Below are 27,873 nucleotides of genomic sequence, written 5' to 3'. Positions count from 1 at the left end.
TTAATAAACGCTTGATGCCCCCGGTGGCATCCTTGTCGATTCAAAGCAACCTAACTCCAAAACAAGGTCAAGTTCAAGGTCAAACTGAGGTCAGGTGATGTCTGAAGATAAGGAATGGTCACAGGTTATGTCTGCATTAGTATCAAGTCATCCTAGTAAGTGGTATTGATGCTAGACGAAACGGTCCCATTTGGTTAACCAAGAGATGGCCCATATAAAGCAACCTAAGTCCAAAATGAGGTCAAGGTCAAGGTCAAACTGAGGTCAGGTGATGTCTGAAGATGAGGAATGGTTACAGGTTACATCTGCATTAGTATCAAGTCATTCTAGTAAGGGGTATTGATGCTAGACAAAACGGTCCCATTTGGTTAACCAAGAGATGGCCCATTTAAAGCAACCTAAGTCCAAAATGAGGTCAAGGTCAAACTTAGGTCAGGTGATGTTTGGATGAGGAATGGTCACAGGTTACATCTGCATTAGTATCAAGTCGTTCTAGTAAGGGGTATTGATGCTAGACGAAACGGTCACATTTGGTTAACCTCGTACGGAGAGGACAATCACTATATGCCTCCCGCATCAGTAGATGCCGGGGGCATAAAAATCAAGTTTTTTCCACCTTTTTTTTGTTCTGTTTTGTTGGGCTTAATGTTAGACTTTTATAAATTTCAGGTCATACGGTGACTTTCGAGCTTTAGATGGTTGAAGGAAGACACTAGATGCCCCTCTGAAACAAACAAGCAGCACCTGGGTAAAACCACTGACCTTCCATAAACCTCACATTAAAGTACAGAAAACCATAAACAGGAAATAATATAAGATTTTGCAAAATAGGAAGTAGTCTATTCTATTTATTTATTACCTATGATCCGTCATAAAGTAACACTGACTACTTAAGATGGCAAACCCACAAAGACCAGTCTTTTATTGTGAAATGATACTACAATTATGGGCAAAAAATCCAATTTATTTATTCCAGTAGATACAAAATATGCGAAAATTGCAATTTTATTAATGACAAGTTTGCCTTTTTACACATTTTTTTCCAACCAATTGTTGTTTACCATTTAATCTAAAGATGATTTCAGCTATTCTGATTGGATAAGAAAATGGCAATTTTCTAAAGATACGCTTATTGAATTCAAGTATCTTATGCTCACTGAATTCCCATATCTTACAATGCAAATGTTCCAAAATTGCGACAAAAATATATGTAGGCATATAAAAAGACACAATCCACAAACTGAAATAAATTGTAAAAAATTCTGTAACTGATTGCTTACATGAATCTCATCTCGAGACGGCCATATATCCCTGAGAAACACTGGGTTACCCTCTTGATTAGTACCTGTAAAATTCAAACATACAGTCAAATCATTATCATTCATTGGGGAATAATTTTCACTGATTTCACACTGTCCAAAATTCATAAGACTAAGCTAGAACGAGGAATAAAATGCTCAATCATTGTCCTTAAATCTGAATTCCTTGAATCTCTATACATATAAAATAGCCAGCTATGCAGAAACACAAAATTCAAACATACAGTATTTTTCATTTATAAGGCCCATAACTCCCAATAACTCCAATAAAAATCATTTCAATGTGTAATAATTGCGCAAACCAGGCTTTGTACTGTTCAAATCCTGTTACATTTCTTTAAAATCGAATCAGTAATGGAGAAGTAGTCCAGACAAACTTTATCAAAAAATGACCTTTAAGGGGCCATAACTGCCAAAAATCATTCAACCAGAAAATGCAAAAAAATGTGAAACTAGCTTCCTACAAATTTTAGCTAAAACTCCACTAGTTTCAAAAATGTGCTTTGGTCAATTTTTATGACATACAGACAGACAGATGGCTGAATTGACAGACAGCACAAATTCAATATACATGTACATGCATCTCCTCCACATAAAAGAAGATATAATTAGTTGTTGGTTTTTTTTTCTTACCACAAGAAATAACAGTAAAGAAATTAAATATATTCACTAACCTAGAGGTTCTGTTTCAAAGTCTATATTGACTCTACCAGCCAGAGCATAGGCTATAACTAGAGGTGGGCTGGCAAGGTAGTTGGCGCGAGTGAGTGGATGGATACGTCCTTCAAAGTTCCGATTGCCAGAAAGTACACCACAGGCTACCAAATCACCCTGCAAATGACAAACAACAATCTTTATTTCTTAAAATTCACAGAGACTCTTTTGCCTAATTTTAAGAGGAAGCTTTTACAAAGTTTCGAAAACACGCAAGTAAGAAAGAAGAACATTTAACAAGTCTTAATTAGTTACTTAATATATGAATTCTTGTATAAATCGCAGTCCAGTCTGCTGGACTGGTCAAAACTTGAGAAGAAAAAAACTGCTGGAAAAATTATTTCTGAAGGTATGTAATAACAAGAGCTGTCAACGGACAGTGCGCTCGACTATTCTCCGTGCTTGATAGTATAATATAAGCAATGATTAAAACTATAAGCATATTCTAAATCGAAAAGGGGCCATAATTCAGTCAAAATGCTTGATAGAGTTGCCTCCTCCTTTTTACAGACTGGGGTCATGATGGTAAACAAGTATGCAAAATATCAAAGCAATATCTCAATGGACTTTGAAAATATTTGGGGTGGTAAGCAAATTTTAACATTTGTGTGATGCTCACGCCAACGCCGGGGCGAGTAGGATAGAAAACCCTATTCTTTGAATAGTCAAGCTAAAAATGTATTAAATGGATTACTGGTCAACAATCAAAACTATAAGCAATTAGTTTCGACTGTTGGCTGGGGATCAAGGCCCAATACATTTGATTGTTTTTTTGACATCCTACCTTTTCTATGGCTTCTGAGACAGGTTCGGGCAATGGTCCGCTATTACCTATACACGTCATACATCCATATCCTACTATGTCAAACCTGTAAATAAATGTTATATAATCTGTTTGGGTTTTTTTTCTTATAATTTATTCCAATTTTTACATCAAAAATTCATAAAAATTGATTTATGTGCCAGAAACGTTTTCATATAAAACTTTAAATATAGCTGGAGATGTAGCTCTGCATGTATGAGAATTGTCTGAAAATACATACATGTATATGACTATAGAATCAATGACATATATTGTTCAGCATTAGGTTGATACATATTATGTTCCAGTTGGGGACTAATAATATATTATCAATGAAAAGAATAAGCACATGATTATATTTGTTTGTTTGTTTGTTTTGGGTTTAACAACGTTTTTCAACAGTATTTCAGTCATGTAACGGCGGGCAATTAACCTAAACAGTGTTCCTGGATTCTGTACCTGTACAAACTTGTTCTACGCAAGTAACTGCCAACTTCCCCACATGGATCAGAGGTGGAGGACGAATGATTTCAGACACAATGTCTTTTACCAAATCGTCAAGGAGAACATATGCCCCGCCCGGGGACTGAACTCATGAACCCACGATCCATAGACCGACACTCTACCTATTGAGCTAAGCGGGCAGATACATAGTTTTTCACAAAATATAAGAGTAACTCATAGGCAAACAAATTTGACTTGCAATATTTTTTTTCTTATAGTTATCATCGTTAAAGGTTGTACTTAAATTTGATATCCTTAATGAAAGGACTCCATGAACTGAAAACTAACAAAACATTTAACCCTACGTTGGTTGAATGGGAGTTTGTCTTATGTTTCCAGACAAAATCTAAATTCTGAGTGATTATTGAACTGGAAATTTCTAACAAAAATTACACCTACCCAAGTTTTTGCAAGTATTGTGTTACCCCACTTTCTCTCAAATAGTAAGTGACTACTCCACTTCCTGGTGAAAGACTTGTTTTAATGTATGGCTTCACTGAAAGACCAGCTTCAACTGCCTTCTTAGCTAGAAGACCTGAATAATAAAATATATTTATTAATTTTGTTGGGTTTAACGTCGCAAGACACAATTATAGGTTATATGACAACTTTCCAGTGGAGGAAGACCCTAGGTGCCCCTCCGTTCACTATTGTAATTTCATCTCGAGCGGACATATCGAGTTTCAACTGTATTTGTACAGCAAGTTATTGCTGTTAAGGCCGCGAACAAAGATTCAGCATGTACTCCTGCCATAAAGAACTTAAACTAGAAAATGCTTTTGTAAAAAAGCGCATGTCTCCCCCAATGCAAAGTCCTATAGGCAAGAAGTCAATAGGGGTCAGGAGCGGAAGTCAAAGAGACACTGATGGTTGGCTGCAATAGGGATCATCAACACTCTTGGCCTAGTGGTTCTCAAGTCACTGTTCAGGCCCCTGTGACCTTGACCTTTGATCAAGTGACCTCAAAATAAATAGGGGTCATCTACTCTGCATGTCCAATCATCCTATTAAGTTTCAACATTGTAGGTCAAGTGGTTCTCAAGTTATTTCCAAAAAATGATTTTACATGAACAGGTCACTGTGACCTTGACCTTTAATAGACTGACCCCAAAATCAATAGGGATCATCTACTCTGCATGTTCAATCATCCTATGAAGTTTCAACATTCTGGGTCAAGTGGTTCTCAAGTTATTGATCGGAACTGGCTATCAATGTTCAGGCCCCTGTGACCTTGACCTTTAACGGCGTGACCCCAAAAACAATAGGGGTCATTTAGTCTGCATGAACAATCATCCTATGAAGTTTCAACATTCTGGGTCGAGAGGTTCTCAAGTTATTGATTGGAAATGGTTTTCCATGTTCAGGCCCCTGAGGCCTTGACCTTTAACAGAGTGACCCTAAAATCGTTAGGGGTCATCTACTCTGCATGACCAATCATCCTATTAAGTTTCATCATTCTGGGTCAAGTGGTTCTCAAGTTACTGACCGGAAATGGTTTTCAATGTTCAGGCCCCTGTGACCTTGACCTTTCACAGAGTGACCCCAAAATCGTTAGGGGTCATCTACTCTGCATGACCAATCATCCTATTAAGTTTCAACATTCTGGGTCAAGTGGTTCTCAAGTTACTGACCGGAAATGGTTTTCAATGTTAGGGCCCCTGTGACCTTGACCTTTAATGGAGTGACCCCAAAATCAATAGGGGTCATCTACTCTTTATGACCAATCTTCCTATGAAGTTTCAACATTCTGGGTCAAGTGGTTCTCTAGTTATTGATCAGAAATGGTTTTCCATGTTCAGGCCCCTGTGACCTTGACCTTTGATGGAGTGACCCCAAAATCAATAGGGGTCATCTACTGTTCATGACCAATCATCCTATGAAGTTTCAACATTCCGGGTCAAGTGGTTCTCTAGTTATTGATCGGAAATGGTTTTCAATGTTCAGGCCCCTGTGACCTTGACCTTTGACGGAGTGACCCCAAAAACAATAGGGGTCGTCTACTCCAGCAGCCCTACAACCCTATGAAGTTTAAAGGTTCTAGGTCAAACGGTTCTCCAGTTATTGCTCGGAAATGAAGTGTGACGTACGGACAGACGGACGGACAGGGCAAAAACAATATGTCTCCTGGGGGAGACATAATTATAAAGTTAAGGTACAGGCATGCCTGTTCCTAATATCAAAGAAGAATATTACTAGTATTGGTACAACTTGTTATTGCCGCTATGACCACAGAATGTACTTCCATCATTAGACTGACACCGGGCTGACCAGTCCTAGCACTATCCCCTTAATACTGAGCGCCAAGCGAGGAAGCTGCTAGTACCATTTTTTACATCTTTCGATCATTAAATACTTATTTACAGCATTAAGGTACGGACATACCTGCTCCTAACATCACAGAAGGATTACTAGTATTGGTACAGCTTGTTATTGCCGCTATGACAACAGAACCATGATTTAGAGTATACTCCTGCCCATCAAACACCAGTGGTACTGTTGTAGACTGTTTGTCTTCAGGAATACCAAATCCCTAAATAAAGAAAGTATAAATTAATCTTTCTCATGCTAAGCACGACTGATTATGCCTTGCCACCAGTGTAGATCATGATCAGACTGTACATCCATGCAGTCTGATCATGATCTGCACTGTTCACCATTCTGTCAGTACTTTTTAGTAAGCACCCCTTTTAACAGTTAATAGTACTCTCCAAACTGAAAGATTGACAAGTTCACTATAGAAATTTAACAGGGTAAAGGTTAAAGACATACAAAATATCCATTCTTTGGAACACCAGTTTTCTAGCTGGAACAATCTCTAAAAACTTAAATGTGGATTTGTGAATATGTTTCCTTAATAAAAAGATTATCCTGAACAGAAAATTGGTGATTGGAACATTCCTAAAACAAAAATTAGCAACATTAGAAACATTCCCAGAACAACAAATTAGTGACTGCAACCTTCTGTAAACAATATAATAGCTCTTGGAGCATTACTGGATTAACAGATTAGTGATTGGAATATTATGTTAACAAGTGATTATTATGTAAACATATCACTAAAAGCAAGGCTGGAAGTTGACAAACTGCCTTAACAACTGAGTCAGGTTTCTAACTGGAACATTTCCAGACTGACTTACCTTAAATCCTGGTTTGTTATTGAGACAATCCCTGAAGTCCGTTTTCATGTCGGCTATCGTGACCTTGTCATGTGGTCGTTTTGGTCCTGAACAACAAGGAGTCACTGAAGACAGGTCCAACTCTATAACCTATCAAATAATTTATATCAAATTTTAAATACAATTATATATTCAGATATTTTACATAAATGTTTACATAAATGAAATGTTATAATCCTGTTATTCTTTAACATAATTGAGCCGTGCCATGAGAAAACCAACATAGTGGCTTTGCAACCAGCATGGATCCAGACCAGTCTGCGCATCCGCGCAGACTGGTCAGGATCCATGCTGTTCGCTTTCAAAGCCTATTGCAATCAGAGAAACTGTTAGTGAACAGGATGGATCCTGACCAGACTGCGCTGATGCGCAGGCTGGTCTGGATCCATGCTGGTCGCAAAGCCAATATGTTGATTTTCTCATGGCATGACTCAAATATCTTTTTATCATGTTTTACAGTGAATTACAGAAATATATGAGTGTAATACTGTAAAAGCAGAAATTTTCGCGCGGGTTTAATTTTCGGTATATTCGTGAGGCCTTACATCGTGCTTTTACAGTATATATGGTATCTACAGGTGTACAATCAACTTATGCTACTTCCCTCTAGCCAGCTAGACAGCTTACTAACATGTCAAACCCAGCACTTGAGCCTAGAGGTGAAGGCAAGTGATTTGAAGTCAGCAAACTTAACAATTCAACAGAGCCCCACCTAACACTTTACGTAAGTGAGGACAAGATCAGGAATGCACAAGGTGGTGTGTACCGTTTGTTCCCTTTATTACTTCTGATCAACTTAGGAAACATAGGAAGTGACGTTGTATTAATAATCTTAGGTATTTTGTGCAAAAGCGACGTTACATGACGTTGCGACAAATCTGCAACAAAGCTCTTCCAAATCCTGCTTAAAATATATTTTCAATTGCAGTCTAAACTAAGTTAAAACAGTGGTTACAAAAAATAGTCCTGTATTTTCGAGGAATGACTTCAGTGTAGTTCAGTGTACCTGAGAGAAGATAGGATCTTCTGCTGCATCTGTGAAGTTCCTGAACATTTTATTGGCTTTGAGGTAAGCTTCTATGAGTGAAATTTTCTCTTCCTCTCTCCCTGAAAAAATAACACAATTGGAAAAGTTTATTTTATTTCACAAACATGCAACTACGTGGAGTCTTTGTTAAAACTGAAGTGCATATAATATATTGTTTTGTTGTTTTTCTTGGCTTAGAAAGAGTAGTTTACCTTGAACGGGACACACGGGTATTTTTCAAAAAAAAAGATTCATGATTTATTTATTTTATTTAACTATATTAAGTACCGGTAAAGGAAATATAGAGGTCACTTTACTGAATTAAATATTGCTTTGAACGTGGCTACTAAGACATACAATATGTTAAGTCACAAAAATATATGACAAACCATCCCATCAGGAATTTGACAATCAAACCCTAATTACCTTACCTTGTCTGTGGTAAAAATGGTAACATCAAAAGACCTCAGATATAAACTACTAACTACAGGCAACCATTCTAAAAGACTGACAGCCGAAGCCTTTTTTAACTATTGAGCTAAAATCGTTTTCAGCCTGGAGGTCACTGTGAACTTCACCTATGACCTACTGACCCAAAACAATAGGGGTCGTCCTAGTTAAAAGACTCACCTGTCTGTCTAAGATATTGCAAACTTTTATCGTCCACCGGGAAGAACCCAACTGTAGCACCATATTCTGGGCACATATTGGAGATCGTAGCTCTATCAGCAATGGAAAGGGCAGTCACACCTGGTCCAAAGAACTCGACAAACTTTCCAACCACACCAACAGAACGTAAATGCTAGAAAGACAATAATTCAACCTTTACCCTGCTAAATTGCTAAAATGGACTGGTCCATCATTCAGTTTGGGCAATACCATTTATTAATTGAAGGGGTGTTCACTAAAAATTTACTGACTGAACAGCGAACAGTGCAGACCATGATCAGCCTGCATGGATATACAGGCTGATCATGGTCTGCACTGGTCGCAAAGGCAGAATCACTTACCTACAACAGGCTTAGTCAAGCATTTTACAAGAATCATTACTGGAAACTGTTTTCAGGCAAAAGTTCACAGTGACTATGACTGACAATGATCACCTAGTCCTGGTGACAATGGGCACATTAATAACTATTACCATGCTGAACACAATTGTGACCAGTGCACATCATGATCAGCCTGTTTCTGTGCAGTCTGGTCAAGATCTGCACTGTTTGCTATTCAGCCAATATCCTTTTGATATGAACCCCTTTTAAAAAACAAGAGCTGTCCATAAGACAGCCAAGCTCGACTATTCGAAATATTGTCACAGAAGCAGGAAATTATTACCCAAAATGTAAATATCAAAAGAGTTTTAAGTTCGAAAGGGGACATAATTTGACCAAAATACATATCAGAGTTATGGGACTTGGTGCTATCAACTAGTTTTATAACCCCGAAGAAACATATTAAGTTTCAATTCAATATCTGCATTAGTTTTGGGGATAGTAACTTGCATGTAAAACTTTAACCAGAATTTTCTAAGTCCAAAAGGGGGAATAATTTGCTCAAAATACATGTTAAGAGTTATGGAACTTGACCCATTGAGGTTGGTAATTGACCTAGAAAAAGAATAAATAAGTTTCAAAGCTATATGCCTTTTGGTAATAGCTGTATGTACTTGCACGCAAAACTTTAACCAGGATTTTCTAAGTCGAAAAGGGAGCATAATTTGCCTAAAATACATGTCAGAGTTATAGGACTTGGTGCTATCAACTAGTTTTATAACCCCGAAGACACATGTGAAGTTTCAATTTAATATCTGTAGTAGTTTTGGAGATAGTTACTTGCATGTAAAACTTTAACTAGGATTTTCTAAGTCCAAAAGGGGGCATAATTTGGCCAAAATACATGTTAAGAGTTATGGGACTCGACCCAGTGAGGTAGGTAATTGATCTAGAAAAAGAAAAAATAAGTTTCAAATCTATATGCCTTTTAGTAATAGTTGTATGTACTTGCACGCAAAACTTTAACCAGAATTTTCTAAGTCCAAAAGGGGGCATAATTTGGCCAAAATGAAGGTCAGAGTTATGGGACTTGGTGCTATCAACTAGTTTTATAACCCCGAAGACACATGTGAAGTTTCAATTCAATATCTGCATTAGTTTTGGAGATAGTAACTTGCATGTAAAACTTTAACCAGAATTTTCTAAGTCCAAAAGGGGGCATAATTTGCTCAAAATACATGTTAGAGTTATGGAACTTGACCCAGTGAGGTTGGTAATTGACCTAGAAAAAGAATAAATAAGTTTCAAAGCTATATGCCTTTAAATGATAGCTGTATGTACTTGCATGCAAAAACTTAACCAAGGTGTGACGCCGACGCCGACGCCAGGGTGAGTAGAATAGCTAGACTATTCTTCGAATAGTCGAGCTAATAATGGTACTGCCCAAGTTGAAAGATGGACATTTCATTATAGAAATTTAGTAGGATAAGGGTTAACGTCCCTAAGCCTAAGCATTCTCAAATTTTCATCGAAGGCAAACTGATCTACGAAAAGACAAACATGCTAACTAACTTGCACAAAGGAGTAATATAACAATACGCATGTACAAGAAAGCATTTATATTAAATTCTAATATTTTATACATATTAATATTTCCAGTCCTGATGTGTATAAACAAGGGAACATGACAACCTACCATTTGGCACGATGCATGTTCAAAGAAACAATTCTATCATAACAATATTAATTTTACAATAAAAGACATATTAGAATTGAAATTATTTATAGCAAAACAGTGTTTGAACACTAATTACTCACTCAGGCTGTTATACGTCTTTAAAAATTATTACGCCCAACTTGTAACTGCCAATTATGTATAAATATTGTTAAAACACTGTTATGCTATAAATTATTTCTTTAATACAATTCGAAATTTTTGCATCAAAGCTTGAACATATTCCAGTCCATTCGGGTCATAAGTGTGTTGCTTCTTCTATGTCAATAGTGACTAAAAACTTACTACCAATCATCGAATAAACTGGCCTGAACAGGCAAAACACGAAACTAGTTGGTCTGGTTACCTTGGTGATGGTAAGGACAATATCAGTAGAAGTGGTCAATGGATTTGGTTCACCGGTAAGTTTATACCCTACGACTTCTGGAAGCACCATGCTGATTGACTGACCCAACATCACAGCTTCTGCTTCAATACCGCCAACACCTACAAGACATTAAGTAGGAACTAGGTGTTTTTGTCACAAAAATATATGTCTTCCCCCCATGTATACTTTAGCTTTGGTGGCCATTTTGTGCAGCTAAGAGGAATGTGTCAGCGATATGCACAACTAGGCTTGGTACTGATCACCCCTGTGAAGTTCTGTCGAAATCTGTCAAGTAGTCTGACCTGTGAAAGCGGACAAGATTTTTCTATCTTTAGCTCTTGCGGCCATTTTGTGCAGCCAATCCCAACGTGCCGGCAATATGCACAACTAGGCTTGGTTCTGATCACTCCTGTGTTTCGTCGAGATCCGGCCAGCAATCTGACCTGTGAAAGCCACACAAGCTTTATGCAGACGGACAGACAGACGGACAGAGAAGGCAAAAACAATGTCTCCCCTACCCCACCTATGGGGGAGACATAATTAATGATATAAACAGTAACTAACAGTATCCTGCAACATCTGGATGACTGGCTCAACATCCCAGCTTCTGCTTCTATGTGACCCACTCCTACAAGACATAATGTAGAAATTACTGATATAAACAGTAACTTTATATCCAACAATCTCCAGATTACATCTATACCTCTCCCCACACACACCCACATCTGCAATACACAAAGTAGTAATTACTGATAAAAATAGAAACTTGGTATTCCTTTTAACTTTTGGAAGCACCATGCTGACTGACCTGACATTACAGCTTCTGTTTCTATACCACCCACACCTACAAGGCACAAAGTAAAAATTACTGAAATAGACAGTAACTTAGTATCCCATGCTGACTGACCCAACATCCCAGCTTCTACTTCTATATACCACCATAAAGCAGGGCTTCGTTTGGCTGTTTTTGGGGCCAAATATGGGCCCCATTCCTCTCATAAAATAATATGTTTTTTTCCCCTTTCTCAGAAGAAAATTCCCCTGATAATAGGTTGTTTGACACAACTAGACATTTACTCTCTTTCAAGTTATATTGTAGAGCCTCTAAGGAAGGTTACTGCTGCAATATAGTTAAATTAGTTAGAAATGATTGAAAACAGTATTAATAAGTGTGAAAAGTAGCAACATATTATATGGCTAAAAACTTCCCCTTTTTGTCCTAAAACGATGAAAAATTCCCCTTCCTTAGGGTATGGGTACCTGTCCCCAAAAGTTCTCTAGTACCATGTTTAAAAGCCCTGCCCCCACACCTACTAGACATATAGAAACTACTGACATAAACAGTAGTTTTATATCCCACAACTTCCAGAAGCAACAACTGATTGATTGTCCTAACAACCTAACAACAAAGTCTATGCTCCTACTCTCCCTCACCTGTATTGCATAATGATGAAATTTTAGATGTAAAGAACCTATAACTATTGTTAAAATGCTGGTCATGTACAATAAACAGTAGTCTACAAAATTTACTCTGTTGTTTTGTTGTGTTGAGAGCCACACAGACACAATGTTGGTCAGATGATGATTTTTCCAGCTTTTAATGGTCGAGGAACACACAAGGTACCCCTCCAAGAGTTTAGGCAGCTAACTCGGCAGGTCCATCCACATTCCGACAGCAAGTGATTCAATGTCAGCAAAGTAAACCGCTCGGCCATATCTATGGAATATTGTGCAACCTCTGTTCCATACACCTTATAAAATCTATGTTTAGACACACCAACCAATGTCTTGAAATCAAATCTACTTACCCCACCCAACAATTCCCAAGCCATTTATCATAGTGGTATGGGAGTCGGTTCCAACCAGACTGTCTGGGTACAGCACACCTTCTTCACCGAACACGACCCGGGCAAGGTATTCCAGGTTCACCTGATGAACAATTCCAGATCCTGGTGGCACTATCAACATATTCTTTAATGCATTAGCTCCCCACTGAAATAAATTGATTACAAGATGCTATTTATGAAGTCATAAAAAGTATCAACTTTTCCTTTTAAAAAAATCAATTCAGAATTTTCTAAGTATATTCTGATGTTTTGAAAAATGAAGATAGCATTAAATTCTGCATTGTAGAAAAAAATTGATTTGAAAGTGCAGAACTACCTAAATACAACAAAACTTCAGCTGTCACTGGAGTTACTATTTATATCCCCACAAAACGGCTTTGTCACAGCAGTAAGCCAAGATCCAAGTTGATTGACCTACTGATGTCAAAATCAATAGGGGTTACCTGCTGGTCAAGAACAACCTTCTAACCAACTTTCAGGATCCTAGGCCCAAGCGTTCTCAAGTTATCATCTGGAAACGGTTCAACTATTCCGGGTCACTGTAACATTAACCTTTGACCTACAGACCTAAAATCAACAGGGGTCATCTGCTGGTCATGACTCCGCCTCCACCCACAAAGCCCCCCCCCCCCCCCCCCTATCAATTTTCATGGTCCTAGGCCCAAGCATTCTCAAATTATCATCTGAAAACCATTTCACTGTTCCCGGTCCTTGTGACTGTGACCTTAGACCTACTGACCTTTTACTTAAACTTTACCTGTACTTAATGATGTTACACCTCTGAACCAAAATTTATGATCCTAGGCCCAAGCGTTCTCAAGTTACCATCCGGAAACCGTTTAACTATTCCAGTCACTATGACCCTGACCTTTGACCTACTAACCTCAAAGTCAAACATGACCTGTACTTAATGAGGTTACACCAGTGTACCAAATTTATTTAAATCTGAAAAGATTTCATGAGTTATTGTCCGGAAACCATGAAAACCTACCCCGACCAACAGACAGACAGACAGAGCGACAAGCTCATTCCAATATACCCCTCAAACTTCGTTTCGTGGGGGTATAAAAATTCTAATTCGTTCTTTTCTTAATGTTAAGCTAAAAATCCACAAAGTCCTATTCTTACAAAACAGCCCAAACCACGTAATTTCTTGTCTACAGAATTAGAATGATTTCATAAACAGAAGTTATAGCCCAGATTCAATGTGTTTTGCAAGAATAAATGGATTTGACTTCCTTTCGTAATTCTTATCTTAAACATTTACACGTTGCTCAACTTAAATTTTTCTTTTCAGATCATTCTAATGCTTGTAAAGAAATTTGTTATATCACGGAGTTATTGCACTATTTCTGTACCTGCTGTCTGCAAAATGTTTTTCGTTAGGTTTTTCTTTTCATCATTACAAACAAATGAGAAATAAAATTTATTATATTACCGTAACGAAAATATTATTATCTATGGGGGACTTATTTCTGTTTGTTTTTTTTGTGGTAACAGCAATCCCTGGAATTAAATGCCAGTGAATAAATAAAATGTTAATTTAGTATGCTCAAGCATGGAAATCCGCAAGATTTACATCCCCAAGAAACTGATATTTTAACTAAAACCACATGTATGTGAATATCAAATTCTCTCACGTTTTACAAAAAATGTTAAGTTGATATACCACAGTTTCAATTAATACACTGACCTTTAAAAAGACAAATCTTTCCTTGTTTCTTTCAAACTCCAGCATCTGATTCTGCTCAAGTGCATCCGCACTGAAATAGACGGTGATATAAATATATGAAATGAAATAAATATATATGCAGTAATATTCGTTTCAGTATGAATGGATGGTTGTTTGATTTTGTTGTGTTAAACGCCAGTTTTTCATCAGTATTTTTCTTGAAAGACTAATTTTCTGGATTTTGATCGGGTCAAACCATAAAATTATAATTATCCCATTGATTTAATCGAAATTGTAAAATTTCCATTCTTTTAAAAATCAGAATTTTTAGAACGGAAAAATTCATATCCGCGTGAAATAGCCATTATGGTAAAAACCCTGAGATTTTGTGCTCGTTAAATAATAAGATTTCACAGTTTATCATAGTATTACATAAATGAGCCGTGCCATGAGAAAACCAACATAGTGGCTTTGCGACCAGCATGGATCCAGACCAGCCTGCGCATCCGCGCAGTCTGGTCAAGATCCATGCTGTTCACTAATGGTTTCTCTAATTGCAGTAGGCTTTAAAAGCGAACAGCATGGATCCTGACCAGACTGCGCGGATGCGCAGGCTGGTCTGGATCCATGCTGGTCGCAAAGCCACTATGTTGGTTTTCCTATGGCATGGCTCATATCAACCTCCCCACATAAATCCTACATAAATCACCTTAAACTTGACGAAAACTGATTGTTCCATAAAACAGCAATGGAAAGGTTTTAAAAAATCATGTGACACTTTGAGATGATTTTAAATCATTGAGACCAGTATAAGTGGAAGCGTATACAAAAGAAACATGCAAAATGATGCGACAAGTTTCATAGGGAATAGGCTGGACACAGCATGAGCTGGTGGAAAAGATTACAGATAGGTCAAGATAGATGATCCCTACTGTTTTTGGGGTCACTCAGTCAAAAGTCAAGGTCACAGGGGCCTGAACATTGAAAACCATTTCCGATCAATAACTTGAGTACCACTTGACCCAGAATGTTGAAACTTCATAGGATGATTGTACATGCAAAGTAGATGACCCCTATTGATTTTGGAGTCACTCCATTAAAGGTCAAGGTCACAGGGGCCTGAACATTGAAAACCATTTCCGGTCAGTAACTTGAGAACCACTCGACCCAGAATGTTGAAACTTCATAGGATGATTGTTCATACTTTAGCCATTTTACACAAACATTGAAGCAACAGGGACAGATAAAACCTGTAGCACAAGAAAGGTGATCTTTTTTTTTTTTTTTTTTTTTTTTTTTTTATTTAACGTCACACCGACACATGATAGGTCATATGGCGACTTTCCAGCTTTAATGGTGGAGGAAGACCCCAGGTGCCCCTCTGTGCATTATTTCATCATGAGCGGGCACCTGGGTAGAACCACCGACCTTCCGTAAGCCAGCTGGATGGAGAAAGGTGATCTATCTGCAGGACAAGGTCACTTATTTTTTACATATTAACCTGAAAAATATGATTCAAGAAGATTCCACAGAAAGCACATCTTAAAGACCTGCTCCAGTCCTACCTCTCAACCTTACATTGTCACTGACAAAGCATGAAAATCCTGACTATGAACAGTGACGCCTGTCAAAATAAGAGTCTATTTTATATAAAATTCTATATAAAATACCGGACTGTGGTTTTGTGTGCTAAAGTGTGGCACGTGGCCGTTAACTGTTACCTATTGTAATCATGTGTTGCATACACACAATAGAATTTGAATAGCCGTGGAGCAGGGCTTTAAGGTAATAGACCCGTATGACAATCAGCAATTCTGGTGTGGTAGGGTGTCCTCCATTTGCAATTTTGGCATCCATAAAAATCATAACAATCGGAGAATGCCATAACTGCATAAGAACGGACATTGCTGTAATTATGGGTCCACCACCTTAAGATTTATTTTACAACAGAAAGACTGGGTGTAGGTAGGCAGAACAGAAGTTCAATATTTACCCATCTATAAGACAATCTTTCTATAAGATGAGCTCCTTAAACTATTTAAAAATCAGCACTATATTTTAGACCATTTTATAAATACTTTACATCAATGACATTGACTCACTCATAGGACAGGTTCCTTCAATTACTTAAAAATCGGCACTATATTCCAGACTCTTTTATAAATTATATACTTTATGTTAGTGGCACTGACTCATTTATAAGACAAGGCAACACATTATGTCTGACTTTCAGGGAGAAAAACTTTGTCTTATTGATGAGTAAATATGGTAGGTATACAAGTCGCGGTGTCAAAAGTCATGCTAAAAATAGACAAACGTTAACAAAATTATTAAATGTCTGTACAAAACAAAACATCATGCTATATTAAACGTCTTTAATGATTACTTTCAAAATATCCATTATCTGCAGCAAAATGTTATGGCCCTGACATCTTCATTCTGAATCTGCAGCCTAAAAAAATGGCATGACATTTTTGTTCTGTATCTGCAGCAAAAAAATAATGGCCATGACTTTTATTTTGTATAAGCAGTCAATATTTAATGGCCATGACATTTCCATTCCAAATCTGCAGCCAAAATGTAATGACCATGACTTTTTCATTTTGTATCAGCAGTATAAAAGTAATGGCGATTACATTTTATTTTGTATCTGCAGCCAAAAAAAAAAAAATGGCCATGACATTTTCACTGTGTATCTGCAGTCAAAATTTAATGGCTATGACATCTTCATTCTGAATCCACAGCAAATAATACCATAACATTTTCATTCTGGATCTGCAGCCAAAAAAAGATAATGGCCATGACATTTTCATTTTGAATCTGCAGCCAAAAAATAATACAAGAAAATAAAAGTAAACAAAGTAAAACAGAGATCTAATTTCCTGCTTTGAGCCGTGCCATGCAGTCTGGTCAGAATCCATGCTGTTTGCTAACAATATCTCTAATTCCAATAGACTTTGAAAGCGAACAGCATGGATCCTGACCAGATTGCGCAGGCTGGTCTGGATCCATGCTGGTCACAAACCCACTATGTTGGTTTTGTCATGGCGCGGCTCATTTACTTTTTTTTCATTTTTTTTAAGTTGATACCAACAAATTTATTGACAACCAGAATTTAGGATAAGATGTAAAACTTAGTTACCCACCCAAAAAATTATTTCTATTCTCAATTCCAAATATTCTCAAATATTGCAAAGAAACAATGTATTGATATCAATATCTTGATAGCAGGTGTTCTGTAACTCGTGTGTGAAATTTCAGGGAGCAAAAACAGCAATACATTCCTACAAATAATAATAAAGCCTAGACAACAACAAGCTCTTCTTACAAAGTGTCATGCAAAAACAAATACTTTGTACAAAAGCAAGGCCAAATATATTTATAAACATGGGCAAAGTACAACTTTTTTTGTACTAAACCTTGTAAAAAAATACAAAATTTTAACAACACCAACATAAAATATCAATTCATTGTAATCTAAAATTTCAACAAGTTCATTATAAATTTTAAATATCACTTTTAAACAATCTGACTGAAGGGAAAGAACAAAAGACCAATTTTCGTATTGTGTAACCTTCCAGATAAAATCCATCCCTTTTAACATGTTTAAAGCAAATTTCTTTTTTTGATCAACCTTATCCATAACAGGTTTTTTTATGGTTTTGTTTTTTGTAAATTGCAGCTTTAACCCTTATGCACCTGTCAATATTTTGCCCGCCCGGGGGAGCGGCGGGCATACACGGGACTTTAGACAGAAGACCATTCCCGACAGGCGGGAATTTGACAAACATTTGATGTACCAACCAGGCTCTAGGGTGGGATTTAGACAAAAAAGGTTGTCCCTAGGGTGGGGATTTAGACAACAAAATTTTTAAAATGTCAAATTCCCCCGGGTCGGCCCGCCGCCCCCCTGGGCGGGCAAAATATTGACAGGTGCATTACCCTGCTAAATTTCTATAATGAACTTGTCCATCTTTCAGTTTGTACAGTATCATTAACAGTAAGCATACCAAAAAGATACTGACTGAATGGCAAACAGTGTAGGTTATATCAGACTGCACGGATGTGCAGGCTGATCAAGATCTGCACTAGTCAAAAAAGGCAGAATCAATCCTGTCCAGTATGAAAAGGTTTATTTTGTAAAATCCAGATTTTATTTTAAATAAATTATAATCATTATAAAGGTATCCAAGGGAGGAATTACAATGTCTTTTGTTTTTTTTTTTTTTTTTTTTTCTTTAATAATTTAGATTTTATGGCAAAAAAGTGTATTCTTTCCTGTGTAAAATCAAGCAAAATCACAACTAAGAAAACAAGAGCTGTCAGAGGACAGCAACGCTCGACTATTCAACAGCCTTGTCAATTGAATGAATACAAGTTGAAAAAGGGGCATAATTTTGTAAAATGCAAAGTAGAGGTATTGAACCTCTGTACTGCATGTCATATCATGACAGTGAACAAGTGTGTGAAGTTTCAATCCTTTCCAATTTGTGGATACTGAGATACCAGCTTACATACAAAAACTTAACAAAAAAGTGCTAAGTCAAAGGGGCATAATTTTGTAAAAATGCCAAGTAGAGTTATGGGACCTTCACAGTGCATGTTAGATCATGACAGTGAACAAGTGTGTGAAGTTTCAATCCATTCCAATTAGTGGATACTGAGATATCAGATTACATACAAAAATTTAACCAAAAACTGCTAAGTCGAAAAAGGGCATAATATTGAAAAAAAAGAGAGTAGAGTTATGGGACTTGCTTAGTGCATGTCAAATCATGATAGTGAACAAGTATGTGAAGTTTCAATCCATTCCCATTAGTAACTACTGAGATACCAGCTTACATACAAAACCTTAACCAAAAATTTCTAAGTCGAAAAAGGGGCATAATTTTGTAAAAAAGCAAAATAGAGTTATGGAACCTGTGCAATGTAGATCAGTTCATCACAGTGAATAAGTGTGTGAAGTTTCAATCCATTCCCACAAGTGGTTACTGAGTTACCAGCTTACATACAAAACCTTAACCAAAAATTTCTAAGTCGAAAAAGGGGCATAATTTTGTAAAAAAGCAAAATAGAGTTATGGAACCTGTGCAATGTAAGTCAGTTTGTCACAGTCAATAAGTGTGTGAAGTTTCAATCCATTCCCACAAGTGGTTACTGAGATACCAGCTTACATACAAAACCTTAACCAAAATCGGGACGCGGACGCGGACGCAGACGCCGACGCCGACGCATGGGCGAGTACAATAGCTCACTATTCTATGAATAGTCGAGCTAAAAATAGTATCAAAATTTTTCAATTTTTCATGGAAATGTTATTTAATGTTAATTAAAGACAACCAGAAAGTTTTATAATGATCCATTCACGAATAGTCAAAATTAAATTTCTTTTTAAAAAGGGTGTTAGAAATGGCTGAAATTTAGAATACAAAATATCCCCATCAAAACTGTTCTTTGACAATAAATGCAAAACTAATAAAGATATTTTCACAATTCAACCTTTAGCCTGCTGGCGGCAAGTGATTCTGCCTTTGCGACCAGTGCACATCAAGATCAGCCTGCACATCCGTGCAGTCTGATCATGGTCTGTACTGTTTACTATTCAGTCAGTAAATTTTCATTGAACACCCCTTCGAATAATAAGTGGTACTACCCAAATTGAATGATGGACCAGTCCATTTTAGAAATTTAGCAGGGGTTAGAAGTTTCTATTACCGCCTTTGAAGTTCTTTAAAATGACGTCTTATATCAATGGTATTGTTTAATATCGAAAGAGAAATCCTGGAATAAATGGATCAACCAGTAAATGTATTAACGTATCTTCGACAAGCTTAATTTGTGTTTGGTTTACTAAATGGTAAGTCACACTGTGACACAGTTAATATCATACATGTTGATTTTGCAGCTTGATGGTCATTGCTAAATTTGACCTCAGCCTTCCTTTGAACACGGTATCAATAAACGCTTATCTTTTTTATCCATGTTTATCTAAAAATCTGTCCATAAGGCGATTTCCTGACGGCATCCGATGATCCGAAATGTTTTGGATGTCAGTACTGAGTAAAATATCTAGACCACAGTGACCTTGAAACTGTTCCAGACTTGTAAATTGGAGACAAAATGGCTTCGTTAACCTTTGATAATATTACCAGAAACCTCCTTGTACAGTAGAAAGGATCCACATTACAGGGATCTTCAAATGTTACCTTGACCTTGTAACAACAAAATTTAAATCTAAATACATGTATGTCTTGAACAATGTCATTTGAAATAACTCCATCCATAAAGACAGCTACAAACTTACAAACATGTATATGCTTTAACAGGGATTATAACAGTAGTATAACTTTGGTACAGAGTACAGAATAGTAATGTACAGGACCCTTTTTCCCTTCTATAAATGGGAGGATTTACAATCTCTTCCCCTCAGAAAATTTCTTTCAAATCATGCAATTTTTGTAACAAAAAAAGACTTTACATCATGTTTTTATTCCCCTTTGCCAAAATACCAAGCTATTCCCCCACTAAAATTACAGTTCTGAGCTCCTATAGATCTTGGTAAAAAAAAAAACCCTCACATAAAAGTCAGAGAGGTTTTCTGTTTTTGCCAACAAGAAGCTTCGTCCTCCCCTTAAAATTATCCTAAATTAAAACAAGCTTAATGAAAAATATTCTAACTTATTAATCCTCTACAACTAAATTTCTCAGTTCCAGCTAACACTGATTTCTTTCTTTCATATTAGTCTTTTGTCCTTAAATCCACAACAATCAGGATAAAACTCTAATCTCTCTTTCTACCCACCCAGGAGTTTTTTCTCCGTGAAAGGGACAGACTTTATCTGAAATAGGTAAATCACGACCTTGGCCTTTACACAGGTCACACGGTGCAATGGGTTGACCTTGACTCTTGACCTTCAAGGCTGCACCTGTATTTGACCTTTGACATGACTTTTGACCTCCGCCAGGGTTGGGAGAATTGACAAGGTTGCTGTAAAAACAAAAGATATAAAATAATAAGGGAAAATATAGTCGTCTAGTACTGTATAACAGGATGAATTTTTATTAAATGAGCCGTGCCATGATAAAACCAACATAAGTGGCTTTGCAACCAGCATGGATCCAGACCAACCTGCGCATCCGTGCTGTCTGGTCAGGATCCATACTGTTCGGTAACGGTTTCTCTAATTGCAATAGGCTTTGAAAGCAAACAGCACGCATCCTGACCAGACTGCGTGGATGGGCAGGCTGGCCTGGATCCATGCTGGTTGCAAGTTGGTTTTCTCATGGTGTGGCTCAAATGATTTTCAGTTCATTACAGAAACCGAACAGTGACACATATATCTAGTTACTTCACAGTGAAAATATTCAAATATATTTTCACATGTTGTGCAAGCCAAATTTGTAAAATTTGGTTAAAACCATTTTTACAAAATGAAGTGAAAAACACCAGATCATAGATTTTCACCTGTGTTACGAAAATATCACATTCTGTGTTCTTTCAGTAAAAGATATGCTAGTAACATACTTAAAACTAGAAATGTGTCCATAGGACACAGATGCCCCCACTACATGACATTAAAATGGCAATTATTCTTTCCTAGGTCAGGGGCCATAACTCCTACAACACTGAATGAATCCGGACGCGAAACCCCAGGTCCACAACTGCACATGCTGACCAACATTCCTGTAAACTTTGGTGACTCTAGGTCAAGTACTTTTGGAGCTACGCGCAACACAACATTAAAACTAGAGATGTTTTTGAGAAAAACGCATGTCCCCCACAACTGCCCCTATGAAAAATGTCTAGTGTCTCTAGATGGCTTAGATGAGTGGATCCAATTAGATGGTCTGGACGAGTGGATCCAATCAGTAATTCAACGGCCATAAATCAAAAAAGCCTGGGCGGATTTGGCTAGTTATCGAACTTGGCTATGGTCTTATGGCCAAACACATTTTGTTCAAGTTTGGTGAAGTTCGGATGAGAAATGTTCGACTTAGAGAGCGGACAAGAGTAAAAAGGCAGATTTTTCAGTAATTCAAGGGCCGTAACTCCGAAATGCCTAAACCGATTTGGATAGTTATCCAACTTGACCAAGGTCTCATGGTCAAACACATTTTGTTTAAGTTTGGTGAAGATCGGATGAGAAATGTTCGACTTAGAATGCGGACAAGAGTAAAAAGGCCGATTTTTCAATAATTCAAGGGCTGTAACTCCAAAATGCCTGGACCGATTTGGCTAGTTATTGAACTTGGCCGAGGTCTCATGGTCAAACACATTTTGTTCAAGTTTGGTGAGGATTGGATGAGAAATGTTTGAATTAGAGTGCAGACAAGAGTAAAAAGGCCGATTTTTGGTAATTCAAGGGCCATAACTCCAAGACGCCTGGACCGATTTGGCTAGTTACCGAACTTGGCCGAGGTCTCATGGTCAAACACATTTTGTTCAAGTTTAGTGAGGATTGGATGAGAAATGTTTGAATTAGAGTGCGGACAAGAGTAACAAGAGGGCCATGATGGCCCTATATCGCTCACCTGTTATCATTGCACTTGAGGACAAGAAGGTTCTCAGTAAAAATATTTAAGTCCATAGGACAGGAACAACAAAGGGAAGAAATTTAACCAAAAAGAAAAAACAATTCTTACAAGGTACAGATATGTCAAAATGCACCTAAAAATTGGAGGTACCATCCATGTTGTACCACAGAAAAGTGGTCTGGGTTTTTCCCTACGGCCAATAATAAAAAAGTTACTAAAAATAAGCTATTTATAGTAACGTAAAAGGGAAGTAATTAAAAAAAAATATGTAAGTGAACAAAAGAAGGCTCTGCCAAATAAATCTGTTGACATAAATGAAATTTCATATCCGTATCTTCATTAGTTACAGAGATATACCCATTTTAATTTGAAATAAAGGGAGGTACTTTGACATAAAATCAGTCCATAGTTATCTACCCTGATTGTATCAGTCCAACTAATGACAATAATGAAATTTCAAATAAGTACTATAAGTACTTACTGATATAAATCCATTTTGATTACAATCAGGGGAGGTAATCAGATATAAAATAACTCTGGAACCTACAATTGGATCTGATTTGTCATGGAATCTAAGATTTATTGTTGTTGAAGATATTTTGGAAGTTTGTATCAAATAAAACCATAAATGAAGTCTCTATATGGCTGCAAAAGCCAAAATAGCCAATTTTGGACCTTTAAGGGGCCATAACTCTGGAACCAATGACGAAATTTAGCCAGTTCAAGAAAGGAACCAAGACCTTGTGGTGATACAAGTTGTGTGCAAGTTTGGTTAAAATCAAATCATAAATGAAGCTGCTATTGTGCAGACAAGGTCAAAATAGCTAATTTTGGCCCTTTCAGGGGCCATAACTCTGGAACCCATTATGGGATCTAGCCGGTTCAAGAAAGGAATTGAGATCTTATGGTGACACAAGTTTTGTGCAAGTTTGATTAAATTCAAATCAAAAATGAAGCTGCTATTGTGCAGACAAGGTCAAAATCGCTAATCTTGGCCCTTTCTGAGGCCATAACTCTAGAACCCATAAAGGAATCTGGCCAGTTCAAGAAAGGAACCTAGATCTTATGGTGATACAAGTTGTGTGCCAGTTTGGTAAAAATCAAATCATAAATGAAGCTGCTATTGTGCAGACAAGGTCAAAATAGCTAATTTTGGCCCTTTCAGAGGCCGTAACTCTGAAACCCATTATGGGATCTGGCCAGTTCAAGAAAGGAACCGAGATCTTATGGTGATACAAGTTGTGTGCAAGTTTGGTTAAAATAAAATCATAAATGAAACCACTATCGTGCAGACAAGAGATTGTTGACGCACGCACGGACTGCGGACGAAGGGTGATCACAAAAGCTCAGCTAAAAAGGCCAATTTTTGGTAATTCAAGGGCCATAACTCCAAGACGCCTGGACCGATTTGGCTAGTTATCGAACTTGGCCGAGGTCTCACGGTTAAACACATTTTGTTCAAGTTTGGTGAAAATCGGATGAGAAATGTTCGACTTAGAGTGCGGACAAGCTTTGTGACAGACAGACACACACACACAGACTGGAGTAAATCAATATGTCTCCCACACCACTGTGTGGTGGGAGACATAATGACCAATTTTTAACTAAGTCAGGGGCCACAACTCCTACATGACTGAATGAATCTGGACGCGAAACCCCAGGTGCACAACTGCACAAGCTGACCAACATTCCTGTAAAAATTTTTTGCCTCTAGGTCAAATACTTTTGGAGCTACACGCGACACAACATTAAAATGACCATTTTTTAACTAAGTCAGGGGACATAACTCCTAAAGACTGAATGAATCCGGATATGAAACCACAGGTGCACAACTGCACATGCTGACCAACATTCCTGTAAATTTTGGTGCCTCTAGGTCAAATACTTTGGGAGCTACCCGCGACACAACATTAAAATGACCAATTTTAAACTAAGTCAGGGGCCATAACTCCTACAACACTGAATGAATCTGGACAAGAAACCACAGGTGCACAACTTCACATGCTGACCAACATTCCTGTAAACTTTGGTGACTCTGGGTCAAATACTTCGGGAGCTACGCGGGACACAACATTAAAATGACCAATTTTTTACTAAGTCAGGGACCATAACTCCTACATGACTGGATGAATCTGGACGCGAAACCCCAGGTGCACAACTACATGCTGACCAACTTTCCTGTAAACTTTGGTGACTCTATGTCAAATACTTTTGGCGCTAGGCACGACACAACACTAAAATGACCAATTTTTACAAAGTCAGGGGCCATAACTCCTACGACTGAATGATTCTGGACGCGAAACCCCAGGTGCACAACTACACATGCTGAATAACATTCCTGTAAAGTTTTGTGACTCTACGTCAAATCCTTTTGGAGCTAGGCGCAACACAACAGTCTCGGAAGGACGGACGGACGGACGGACAAGGGCAAATCTATATGCCCCCCCCAACAAAGTGGGGGCATAAAAAACATATCCTATAAATATCTGCTTTTTTGTTATAAAATTAATATGAAATTAAAGATATTTCTTTACACACATTCTACACAAGGAAAAGGTAAAGAACCTAAACAAAAGGGGGGTAATCATTTTTGCCGTCATTCATTTACAAAAATTAGCTAAGTGACTTAGCCTAAGTCAGCAATATTGCTAAAAATTCATCCTGTTGTACCAATAATATACTGCAAACATACATTAGCACATCACACATAACATATTTACCACTAGATATTATTCTGCTCTTTTTTTAAAAAAAAAAATCAATAATATTTGCGTGTTTGTGTGGGGAAGGACTACAGAATGATGTACTTTTCTAGCATTTCTTGGTTGAAAAATCTACTAATTTTCACACCCATTTCATCTTCATAAATAGAAACCCATAAAAGTCATATCCAAAACCACAAAAATTCCATGCCCACAAAATTAATTTCTTTTTTCTCTGCAGATAAAGTACTTTTAATAAACAAGACAAATAAATATTCTTAAGTGCCAATAAATGCATGTTTTACAGTATGCTTTTTGCAGTTCTGGCTGAGCAAAAAGTCTTAAGTTATGACAGAAAAATTTTCTAGCTTCTACTTCTATATATGGTACATTCAGCCTGCAAACAATGGTATTTTTCAACTGTATATCTTATTTCTGCCCAGTATCTGACAAATTACAAAGTCTTCAACAAAACAAGGAGCTGCGTTCAATAAACGCTTGATGCCCCCAGTGGCATCCTTGTCGAGATTTTGCTACTAAGTCCGAAACGAGGTCAAGGTCAAGGTCAAACTGAGGTCAGGTGATGTCTGAAGATGAGGAATGGTCACAGGTTACATCTGCATTAGTATCAAGTCATTCTAGTAAGGGGTATTGATGCTAGACTTAACGGCCCCATTTGGTTAACCTCGTACAGACGGACTAACGGACAGGACAATCACTATATGCCTCCCGCATCAGTAGATGCTGGGGGCATAAAAATAGTAACTAAAGTATCGAGCCCCTATCCTGCACCTAAAAGCTTTTTTTTTGGAAAACCCAGCCATTTCATGCAAGTCCAACCTCTGCTTTTTTTGGAGGATGCTCAGAAATCCACGAATTTATATCCCCATGAAATTGCCGTTCTGACCAAAACCACTAAATTTCATGCCCATGAAATAAATTGATTTTACAGTAGCTTCAAGATCCTACTACCACTCTCATAGACCTTAATCTTTAGCCTGCTGGCGGCAAGAGATTTTGCCTTTGCAACCAGTGCAGACCAAGATTAGCCTGTTCTCACTGTATGCTATTCAGTCGGTCAATTTTCCGTGAACACCCCTTCATATAATAAATGGTCTGCCAAATCGAATGAAGGACCAGTCCATTTTAGAAATTAACCAGGCTAAAGGTTTAAAATAATCTTGCAAATTAACACCATAATTCCTGAAAAATCTTGTTACAGTTTAGGTGACCCGGACAGTATTTTGCCTTCCAGCAAAATCAGAAAGAATTTCTAAGTTCAAAATTTATTGTATTAGATCCTCCATGCAAAGTCCTGTAAATTTTACCCATGCCACCCACAATATTCAAATATTTTTAAGAACAAGAGCTGTCTCCGTAGGATGACACATGCCCCCGATGGCACTTTGAATGAATAGTTATGGCCGATGTTAGAGTTTAGGACCTTTGACCTACAGAGCTGGGTCTTACGCGGGACACATCGTCTTACTGTGTCACACATTCATGCATAGTTATTTTAAAATCCATGCATAAATGACAAAGATATGGACCGGACATGCCCATCAATGCACTATCATGAAAAATGATCTTTAATGTCTAAGTGTGACCTTGACCTTTGAGCTACGGACCTGGGTCTTGCGTGTGACACGTCGTCTTATTGTGGTACACATTCATGCCAAGTTATTTGAAAATCCATCCATCGATGACAAAGATATGGACCGAACACGCCCATCAATGCACTATCCTTTAACATCTAAGTGTGAACTTGACCTTTGAGCTACGAACCTGGGTCTTGCGCAGGACACATCGTCTTACTGTGGTACAATTTAATGCCAAGTTATTTGAAAATCCATCCATCGATGACAAAGATATGGACCGGACACGCCCATCAATGCACTATCCTTTAACGTCTAAGTGTGACCTTGACCTTTGAGCTACGGACCTGGGTCTTGCGCACTGCACGTCGTCTTACTGTGGTACACATTCATGCCAAGTTATTTGAAAATCCATCCATCGATGACAAAGATATGGACCGGACACGAAAACTGCGGACAGACCGACAGACTGACAGACCGACAGACAGACAGACGGTTCAAAAACTATATGCCTCCCTTCGGGGGCATAAAAATCTACTATTTCAAAGTTGATGTCACAATAAAACAGAAGTCTTTAATCAATACAGATTTACTGTTCTCAGAGTTATTATCCACCTACAAATCCTTCAATCTAAAATTAAAGCAAAAAAAATATGGATACTTCATATTACATTTTGCTAATATATTCCGCTTGAATAATTAGAATTTTACTAATCAAAGAAAAAAAAGGAAAAATTGTTTTATAGAATTATTCAGGAATACATTTCAAATACACGACACTTCTATAAAATAGCACTATACTAAACTGATATATTTTTTAAAGACTTTGGCCCAGTTGTTCAAAACATTTGTTAAATTTAACAAAATAATTAACAAGCCTTCAGCTATT

The 27,873-nt window shown here is 37.5% G+C and overlaps 1 protein-coding gene and 1 long non-coding RNA gene across 3 annotated transcripts in view; one reads left to right on the top strand and one right to left on the bottom strand.

Annotated features, from left to right (window-relative positions):
- LOC123542761 (cytoplasmic aconitate hydratase-like) overlaps nucleotides 1–27,873 on the bottom strand; it is a 41,863-nt gene that overhangs the window by 9,670 nt on the left and 4,320 nt on the right. Inside the window, exons 5-16 of one of the 2 annotated variants that reach the window (XM_053531402.1) lie at nucleotides 20,955–21,140; nucleotides 14,174–14,243; nucleotides 12,442–12,625; nucleotides 10,613–10,752; nucleotides 8,173–8,344; nucleotides 7,522–7,622; nucleotides 6,477–6,605; nucleotides 5,722–5,869; nucleotides 3,739–3,874; nucleotides 2,818–2,902; nucleotides 1,994–2,150; nucleotides 1,281–1,345 (exon numbers count right to left, since the gene is read on the bottom strand). In XM_053531402.1, the coding sequence (XP_053387377.1) occupies nucleotides 1,281–1,345; nucleotides 1,994–2,150; nucleotides 2,818–2,902; nucleotides 3,739–3,874; nucleotides 5,722–5,869; nucleotides 6,477–6,605; nucleotides 7,522–7,622; nucleotides 8,173–8,344; nucleotides 10,613–10,752; nucleotides 12,442–12,625; nucleotides 14,174–14,243; nucleotides 20,955–21,140 (1,573 nt within the window). The remainder of the gene's footprint in view (nucleotides 1–1,280; nucleotides 1,346–1,993; nucleotides 2,151–2,817; nucleotides 2,903–3,738; nucleotides 3,875–5,721; nucleotides 5,870–6,476; nucleotides 6,606–7,521; nucleotides 7,623–8,172; nucleotides 8,345–10,612; nucleotides 10,753–12,441; nucleotides 12,626–14,173; nucleotides 14,244–20,954; nucleotides 21,141–27,873) is intronic. The other variant, XM_053531404.1, reaches the window with a different exon arrangement.
- Nucleotides 12–27,524, top strand: LOC128551070 (uncharacterized). The gene is made up of 2 exons (XR_008368598.1): nucleotides 12–420; nucleotides 25,948–27,524. It is a non-coding gene; the product is annotated as an uncharacterized LOC128551070 (long non-coding RNA).

The sequence above is a fragment of the Mercenaria mercenaria genome, chromosome 19, assembly GCF_021730395.1.
Source record: "Mercenaria mercenaria strain notata chromosome 19, MADL_Memer_1, whole genome shotgun sequence".
NCBI lineage: Eukaryota > Metazoa > Mollusca > Bivalvia > Venerida > Veneridae > Mercenaria > Mercenaria mercenaria.
Note: the sequence above shows the minus strand (reverse complement) of the source record. Positions and strands in the feature narration are given on the sequence as shown.